The 9,217-nt window shown below is 43.5% G+C and overlaps 1 protein-coding gene across 1 annotated transcript; it reads left to right on the plus strand.

The window, feature by feature from the left end:
• Positions 1-265: 265 nt before the first annotated feature.
• LOC149280933 (zinc finger protein 652-A) lies at positions 266-5,300 on the plus strand. Its single transcript, XM_089499962.1, has 5 exons — positions 266-1,189; positions 2,997-3,144; positions 4,089-4,204; positions 4,290-4,434; positions 4,786-5,300. Exons 1-5 carry the CDS (start codon positions 266-268, stop codon positions 5,298-5,300), a joined length of 1,848 nt encoding a protein of 615 aa, XP_089356088.1.
• The last annotated feature ends 3,917 nt before the right edge of the window (positions 5,301-9,217 follow it).

A 9,217-nucleotide genomic window follows, 5' to 3' on the forward strand; every position in this document is an offset into this window, starting at 1 on the left:
ACATTAGTGAGTGAGCAGGACATGCAAGTATCATTGAATAACTGGCTGCACATGCATGAACTTTTTGTTTCTTTATTTCTACAGATAAAGATTTGTAAAGATGTCAACATATAGACGTACCCTTTGATCTGTAACGTTACCTGCGCTTGAAGGACCGTTCCGTACATCACACAAGCCTTCCCCAGCAAGCTCTTAGTAAACCCCACACTAAACATCTATTATTTGGACAGAAATGCTGCGGCCCTCAAACCTCCAGCCTGACCCGATGGGGCAGGCAGCCAATTCCTGCCAAAAAATGTTGGACACTCGCCCGCCAGACGTTTCAGGAATGGGACTTGAAGACCCGTGCCGGGTCAATATTCCGCCTACGTTTTACCACAGTGCAAACCAAGAGATTGACTTATCGAACAAGACGTTCAAACGAGAGTCTGGCGATCCGTACTCCGTACTAATGGACACTAAGATAGGGAAACCGCATCTCCTTGAATCGGATCAGCAAGCGTATTTTCGGGACAGCAAGCCAAGCAACGAAATTCGGGCAGTAAAAGGTGAAAGGCAGAACTCTGGAGAGTCTGAGGATGAAGATGACGATGATGACGAGGAAGATGAGGATGAAGATGATGAGGATGATGGTAATTACAAGAGGGAACAGATAATTGTAGAAGTAAACCTTAACAACCAAACCTTGAACGTCTCCAAGGGGGATAAAGGTGTGCCCAAAGAGTCTTCTCATATGAAGAGCAGCAGCGATGAGGAAGGAGGAGATTCCGGAGATGATGAACAAGACAGCCACGATGATGACGAGAATGAGTCTCTCACAATGGATAATCAGGCCAACATGGAGCATCCAAACCAGGAGCCGAAAACCGAAGCTTCAGCGATGTTAGCTGGGGATGGAACCGCACCTGCCAACGCGAATAACGAACAAGGCAAGAGTGCGGAGGCTCCAAAGAGGAAGAAGAAGACTCCTAAAGAACCCAAGTCTCCCAATGATAAGGGCAAGGGTGATGAGAAGGAGACGCTGACCTGTGATAAGTGTCCTCGGGTCTTCAACACGCGTTGGTATCTGGAGAAGCATATGAACGTCACTCATCGAAGGATGCAAATCTGCGACAAGTGTGGCAAGAAATTTGTGCTGGAGAGCGAGTTGTCCCTTCATCTGCAGACTGACTGCGAGAAGAACATACAGGTATGTCGAACCTATCCTAAGTGCACACATTGGAGGGCAGGCTTAGAGTGATAATATAGTATTATGTCTAGTAAATGTGAGTGTGGGGGCTAATACATACTTTTTAGATGTACTTGAGTTATTTTATTTGAAGTGGATACAATGATAGATCTGCTTTGTTTCCATCCCCTAACCCTGTATAATGCCTGACTAATGGGTAGACGGTAGGTCAATTTAAATATGAATATGGCCCAATGGGTTCTCACTATTGTGATTATAAAGGGTAATTCTGCGGAAATGCTAAATGTTGGAAACATAAAGCATTCTTGCTTAGAGGTCCAAAGTTAGTCCTTTGCCTTGGGGCTGTCCTTTTATAAATGGACACTCGGCATTACTCCCCCGAGTGCTGTCTCCAGGTGAGGCGCCGCGCATCTTGCTGAAAGGGTATGCTTTCATCTCGCTGAAACGGTGGCTTTCTAATATATATATATATATATATATATATATATATATATATATACATACATACATACATACATACATTTCTGTAAGATGTTTGCACAAATGCATACTAGACTGTAAAATATATGATTTGGGGCTGTGAGCAGCCAGTGCAAACCTCTTTAAATTGCTCAGCACCTTTTTTGGCTGTTAACAATAAATGCAGCTGTTTGCAGACAGGCTTTTATAGTGTTTACAACCCAGTTCTGCTCTGAATCAAGCATTCTCATTGTGTGTCTTAATTGGTGCAGGAGTCAAGGATAGATTTGGGCCTAAAATCGGTGTTCCTCCAATTTGGGATGAATTCATTTTTTTATTTTTTTTTTCCTTTGGAGAAAGGAGTTTATTCTCTAAGTCATAAGTTTGCATATGAACAATAGAGGGACGTTTCCACCGGCATTCTGTCAGCCGGCCCAACATCCCCAGGGAGAATGCTTAAAAATTGATAACTTTAACAATGCATCTTGGAGGAATTCTTTAACATTGGCTGGCCTTTTATAATGTGTAATGGTCCTGCAAACTTTAATAGCCCCCACAGCACATAATTGCAACTTGTACAAGCTCTTCGCACAGCCTCCTGAACAAAGAATGGATATTAATCCCTTTGTGATCGTATGGATGTCCCGGTACGTCCTGAAAAACTGTGCCAAGAAGCCCTATAGGACTTACTGGTACATCCTGACTTTACTTGTACACAGGACTGAAGCCACTACACAGGTGATTGGGCATTCCCTTCTGGTAGACGTCACTGACGATGCCCACCAGAAGGTCAGTGGAGAACGGGATAGACCAAGGAAGATCTATCTGTCTAGATAGACCCTGCTGGGATCTCAGATTGCTTCCCCTGCTGGGATCTCAGATTGCTTCCCCTGCTGGGATCTCAGATTGCTTCCCCTGCTGGGATCTCAGATTGCTTCCCCTGCTGGCTGGTCCCACAAACTGCGATCAGTCTATGGAGCCCTGCCTGTTGGACACAGCAACGTTTCTCTTCTCACAGGCAAGAAAAAGTAAACACGAAAACAAAGCAAATACAAAGAAATATGGAAAACTAGTACAGTGAGCTTAGTGATGTAATCACTATGACATCACTGGCATACACAAGATGTTTGAGTGATCCCTAAATGAATCTCTATCCATATTGTAGTGTTAAAAACAAAATGCGCTACCCTCCAAACCCCTTAGAAATATTAAGAATACTACCCTATAAGGACCCCGCAACTCTTATATTCATTGAAGGTGCATATGATGAGTAGATGCCCCTTTAAGGGCCGTAAGCTGCGCAGGGTGTCCCGTTTAGCGCGTCTGATCTCTGTCCTTTCTGCCGCAGTGCATTACGTGCAACAAGACGTTTAAGAAACTCTGGTCCCTTCACGAGCACATCAAGATTGTTCATGGCTACGCCGAGAAGAAATTCTCATGTGAAATCTGCGAGAAGAAATTCTACACGATGGCGCATGTCCGCAAGCATCTGGTTGGTGAGTTCTCTGCCTGTTTCTTGTTCTCCCCCCGTGTCTTGTAGACACCAAAGCTGTGTGCGCGCCCCATCAGAGAGGCGACTGCCCGTCGTGACGCCATCGGTCGATGTTAAACTGTCCCTTTAATACGAATGCTTTACCATTCCGTCCCCAGCAGGTGGCGCCATCAGTCGAAGCTCTGCAGACATTAAACTGTCCCTTTAATACGAATGCTTTACCATTCCGTCCCCAGCAGGTGGCGCCATCAGTCCGCCTGTTTCATAGCCCAGCGATGGGAAGTCTAGATAAACTTGTGTAACCCGTAAGTGCTTGTCTGCACGTGTTCCCGTGTTATCTAGAACAGGGTGGTTCCCCTTTGTGGCAGATGCAGACGTGGTTGTGGTCTAAACTTTGTTTGCATTACCTAGCATGACCTAAACATGTCCTAAACTCTATCGTCAAGCCGTGCACCAGAGCGTCTGTTTCCTTATGACTGATCATAGCTTATTTTGAATACCTTGCCCAGTCTTCCGGTGAGGCCGATGTGTCGTTCAGACCTTTTAGTAAGCAGCGTGGTGTCCTATGCTGGGCCGCCAGCCACAAAGCAACAGCATTACTCGCCGCGCAAGGCTATGACCTGCGGACTCAGAACCGAGGGGCAGAAAGTGTGACTTGGGAAAGCTTAGATTCTACTAAATGCCATCCGGTATATTAAGAACAGGTTATCTCTCCTGCAAAGTATGCATTAGATGCTTAGTAAAGAAAGTTAGCTTCACTTAGAATCAATGGATGCATTTGGTTATTCTATGCACTAGATGCCGTTACGGGAGTCAGAGTGGGGTTTGGTGAAATGGGGGGGCGACTGGGATTCAGTAAGGATCCTGGTTCTAATTTCCATCCTGCTCTTCATACGCGTTCACGTGGATATCGAGACCTTGCATCCTCACTTTTGTTTTCTCTGGCAGCTCACACAAAAGACATGCCCTTCACGTGTGAAACATGCGGAAAATCCTTTAAGAGGAGCATGTCCCTGAAGGTTCACTCCCTGCAGCATTCTGGAGAAAAGCCGTTCCGATGCGAGGTAAGACGCGTTGTCGCGCTCCTCTTTGGGTGTCGTAGGGTCTTATTGTGGGTCAGCACGTTCATTTCTTTTTGTCTGTCCGCAGAACTGCGATGAACGGTTTCAGTATAAGTATCAGCTGCGCTCGCACATGAGCATTCACATCGGGCACAAGCAGTTTATGTGCCAGTGGTGCGGCAAGGACTTCAACATGAAGCAGTACTTTGACGAGCACATGAAAACACACACTGGTAAGAACGAGGTCTCCTGCCTAGGGAAATAAACAGATTTTGGGGCCAAATTGTCCTGTATGGTAACAGGTGTTCTGTGGTTTCAGATATATACAATTCCAGGGAAAATTGATGCATTTAAAGTAGTCAACACGTTCATTCTGTTACTTTTTGGGGTTCCAAAGGCTGATCTAGCTGCATATTTTTCTGTATTGCCTCTATAACCTTTAATTAAGACTCTAGTATCTCTTGGACCAATAAAACTATATTCGCTTTTCTTATGAGAAAATACTCTCAAAACATTGGCCGTATTTAGGGACTGACAGGAGAATAATATCTTCCGTTACCGGTTTCTTCCATCTGTCGTTATAGGAGAGAAACCCTTCATCTGCGAAATATGCGGGAAGAGCTTCACCAGCCGCCCCAACATGAAGCGTCATCGTCGGACCCACACGGGCGAGAAGCCTTATCCTTGCGATGTGTGTGGCATGCGCTTCCGCTTCTCAAACATGTTAAAGGCGCACAAAGAGAAGTGCTTCCGGGTCACCAGCCCCGTGGGTGTCCCTCCTTCCTTGCAGATCACGCTCTCCAATCCCTCACAAGGTGTCAACAGCCTCCCACCAACTCATGTCCCACCAAGCAGTCCTACACCTCCACTGAACCTCAACGCCCTAAGCTCTCTGCCTCCTCGTCCCATTCCACATCCATTCTCTCACCTGCACCTGCATCCGCACTCCCACCCGCACCACCTGGCAGTACCTCCCGTCCCCCACCTGCCACCACCTCCCGCGCTCTTCAAGAGCGAGGCTCTGAACCACCGGGGACAGAATGACGACAGTTTTCTTCGACACTTGGCTGAAAAGGCCAGCGCCAGCCAGCATCATTAATGGAAGTGCCAGTCTCCAGGTAGAAGTGCCAGCCTTCACGGGGAATGTGGCCCCATAAAGGATCAGATCGAGCAACGAATACTCTGGCTAGGCCGCGACTCCACCAGATGCCCTTATTGCTGACGTAGTGCATTAAAGGGTTAAAAGGGGGGCGTCTTTTGGTAAATGACTGTAGCTTAGCGAGGTACTGCTCCGGTGGGGGGTAGTAGACTCGGAGTTGCAACGTAAGCATTATTTTAACCTATTAAACGCCAAGGAAGTGACATTTGGTCTCATCCTGCGGGTGGCACCGCTGTGCGGGCATGTGACTAGCACACACTACTCCTGTATCCGCAGGTGCGCTGGCCCTGTCCATAAACAAAGAGTTAAACGAGTTAAAGAATAAATTAAGAACGTGGGGCACACCGATCGGACCCCCCCTTCAGGACGACACTGGGAAGGCAGAGATGAAACCTGAATTTTTTTGTTCCCTCCCCACGGCATACTAATCTCGAACGACTGACAACTTTCCTTAAAGCATTAAAATTAGTTTTTTTGCTCCTCTCCCTCCACATGTTACAGTCCCAAGGAGTGTAAAACTTGTTGACAAGCCTGACATGGAAGATGGCTCCTGTACTTATTTTACTACCAAAATTATTTTAGAGGAATTTTTTTGTATAGGCAGAATCTAGTATTTCAAGAAAAAGCTGTTTTTTGTGTAGCTTTTCCCTTTGTCATATTCAACTTATTTTGGGTGTTTTTCTTCCCCTTCAGTTTTTTGGTTTTCTTTTTTTTCTATTGTTATTATTTGAGATCTTCAGTGAACTTCCACAAACTCCTCCTTTTTGGCAATACTTTGCTCTCCCGATTTGTAAAGTGGTGTGCATTTTTTTAAATATATATATAGATATATATATATCATTTTCTTTTTTTTCTTTTTTTTTTTACTTTAAAAGCACAGCTCCCCCCATTGAGCTAACAAAAAAGTTGTTTTCCAGTAGACCTAAAAAACTTTTTTTTTTTTTTTTAAGTATTGTTGTTTTTTCATGTGTTTAAAACCTACTCTTTGTATTTTTTATTTTTATTTTGTTTGAACATTTGAAACTTTAGCGGTCAGCACCAACAATCCCGACATGTTAATTATTAATTAATGTACTGGTGGAAAAAGACGCACACCCTCCATTCAAAATGGGATTGCACCTTTTAAAGTGTATCCAATTTTAGTAAATGTTAAATCAATCAATTTCTAATAAAATCCTTCTTTCCACCTGTCTCAATTACCATTCAGAACCTGCGTATTTAAAAAAAAAAAAAATATATATATATATATATATATAAATATATAGTACTCTGCACTTTAAATTAGAAGACGCCCCATGTTGGCGTGAACGGAGTATTGTGCTTTATTGTGATTGTTAACCCGGCCTCTTGACAGTAAGTTTCTGGCAAAATTTCTTAACATATATTCCAAAATGTGGCACATATTGCTGATTGGAACTCTTCTTGGCATTAATACGTTACTGCTGTAACCCGATGTCTTCTACCAGTCTAGGTCGATCGATGCGAATGAATGAGGGGCACACATGGGCCATTAAGAAGTCTGCAGGGACTGAATAAAGCGGGTTTCCTGATTATTGGTTCAGTTACTAGGTATTTAATAGATTATTCGTTGAATTTTATCTGGGCGTACATTCATTTTAAGTACTTGGTTTTAAATAACCACGCAAACTTGGCACTTTTAGAGGCATGTGATGCTGTGAGTTGGTCTGAAGTCGCCTCTATTGGATAACACCATTTTCTTTTGATGGATGCTCTGGGAGTATAGAGGAGGTTCCACCTTTTCTGTCTAATTTGGGGTTAAGGAGCGATTTATTACATTGCACTAGCCTCGGTGGTCTTCTGCTCCCCGTTCCACCAGTTACGTTTCCCTATTGACTCTGGTAAGAGGACCTGTAGTGCAAACTAATAGGATATACTTTGTATCTTTATATTTTTCTGTTCCTTCTTTTGCTTGTCCATGTTTCCTCAAGAGTTAGCTTAAATACTCCTAAAGCAGATGCCTGTAACTTCATCCCGTACTCCCCTCTGTGAATACGAACGTGGGATATGTATAATACGGGGCGTTCGCTGATCAATGACTGAAAATATATTCTTTTAATACTTGGCTATCTTTCTGGCTTGTTACCTCCGCACGTTGGTTAAGTTCTTGTAGGCATGGGTCTAGATGTCTATTTTGTTGTTGATGCTTCTAGAATATCAATGGGACCTGAAATGTACATCTTGCTCGTTTACGCTCTTCTGCAGGTCCAAAGACCTCAGAGTACGGTCCCACTGGGATTTCAAAAAGCCCATAAAGCTGTCAAAAATGAGCAGCCGCAGTGTTAGATGTCTTTGGTGTGATTCGCCTGAAACTACATTTTATGTGAAAGGTTTATGTGCCGGAGGGACTTTATATTTTACTCGGAAGCAGTTCTCATGGTCTTCGTTAGGCCGTCCTGTAATGTTGGGAGTTGACGCCGATCTGTGGCATGAATACCTACTCAATAATTAATCAAAACTTCCAGATTATCAATGGCAATAAATAAATAGTACTGTAAAACGGTGATGAATGGTCCCAGGGATTTCTGCTACGCTACTCTTTATTGCTGATTAGGTTTCAGACTTTTCAGTGGAGAAGGAGCGTTGGATTGACTCCTCCAAAGTTCACAGTAATGGCAACGCAGAAGGTCCCGTGTTAGGGAACAGTAAGTACATTTTGCTCGGTTTGATTCTAACCTTCGGTGCTTTTCATGAGGCTCATCAGAGGTTGGTTGGTTGGTACCTTCCATCGTTCTGGCTGCTACATCCAAAGGTGCTTCATAAGTCTGAAGGCCATATCTAGTCTCATCTTTCCAAGTTGCCTTACCCCTCATAACCTTTAGATGCCATCTGCATCTCCAAACCAAGATACCAAGAGAGAATGATTTCGTACGAACCTATGCTTTTTATTCCCCCGTGCGTAAACATCTGGATTTCTTGGGTCATTTATTCTTAGGTCAACTTGGCCTAGACATCCAGATATTACCCCCTCACCTAAAGCAAAGCATTCTTGGATAAACGTTTCCTCACCCGAGGCTTTTATCGTCCCGTAGTACAGCCTATGAGTTTGGTGAACGCCAGGAACTCGAGGCGAGGAACATTAATTTTATTATAAGCTCTGTTCAAATCTTTCTGTTCCTGGCTTAGCTTTTTTTATAGTTTATACAAAGAGATATACAAGGCATCTGATTTCACCTCGCTTCAGCGATTGGCCAATAGGATAGAAATCCGAGAAGGATTTATTATGAAAATGAATATTTTGTGTGGTGGGAAGAGGCGTTCAGTGTAATTAATCGCTGGAAAGTTGATTAAAATGAGCGCTAGTTAACCGTAAAAAAAAATAAAATGCGTGAAGCTTTATTACCTTTCCCCCCCAAAGAGCGCCATATATGTAATGACATTCATAACGCATTAAGCGACATGATCTGACCGCTATGCAGTGGAGGCATTAGGTCGGTCTTGAAGCACCTGTTCATTAAATTACATTTTTATATTTTATTTAAAAACCAGTTTCCTGTATTTAATGGTCCCGACCATGCGATTCCCCTTCCCGTGATCGCGCATGTTAACCTGCAGCTGGGCACTTGTATGGCACGCTGGTATTCTTAGCGTTACCAAATTGGTCAGGTTTGTGCCATAATGGTGAATGTTGGCCAGGTCCATTCCTCAATTTCACATCCTTTTGCATTTGGACCACAATGAACCTCAGATAAGATCCGAAGGAAACTTTTTAAATGAAATTAAACCACAAAATGTCTTTGAAATCTATATAAAAAGCGGAAACGGTGACCGATTTACAAGAAAATATAAATGTTATATATTTTTAATTTTCTATATAATATAAAAAATCACCATGCATG

Source organism: Sceloporus occidentalis, unplaced genomic scaffold (assembly GCF_023333645.1).
Source record: "Sceloporus occidentalis isolate IW3139 unplaced genomic scaffold, rSceOcc1.0.p SCAF_143, whole genome shotgun sequence".
Lineage (NCBI taxonomy): Eukaryota > Metazoa > Chordata > Lepidosauria > Squamata > Phrynosomatidae > Sceloporus > Sceloporus occidentalis.

Bases quoted from the DNA above. Each gene is read 5' to 3' on its own strand.
- LOC149280933 (XM_089499962.1), top strand. From the start codon at position 266: ATGGGGCAGGCAGCCAATTCCTGCCAAAAAATGTTGGACACTCGCCCG. The intron at 1,190-2,996 runs GTATGTCGAACC...TTTCTGCCGCAG, and splicing joins ACTGCGAGAAGAACATACAG to TGCATTACGTGCAACAAGAC. The intron at 3,145-4,088 runs GTGAGTTCTCTG...TTTCTCTGGCAG, and splicing joins TGTCCGCAAGCATCTGGTTG to CTCACACAAAAGACATGCCC.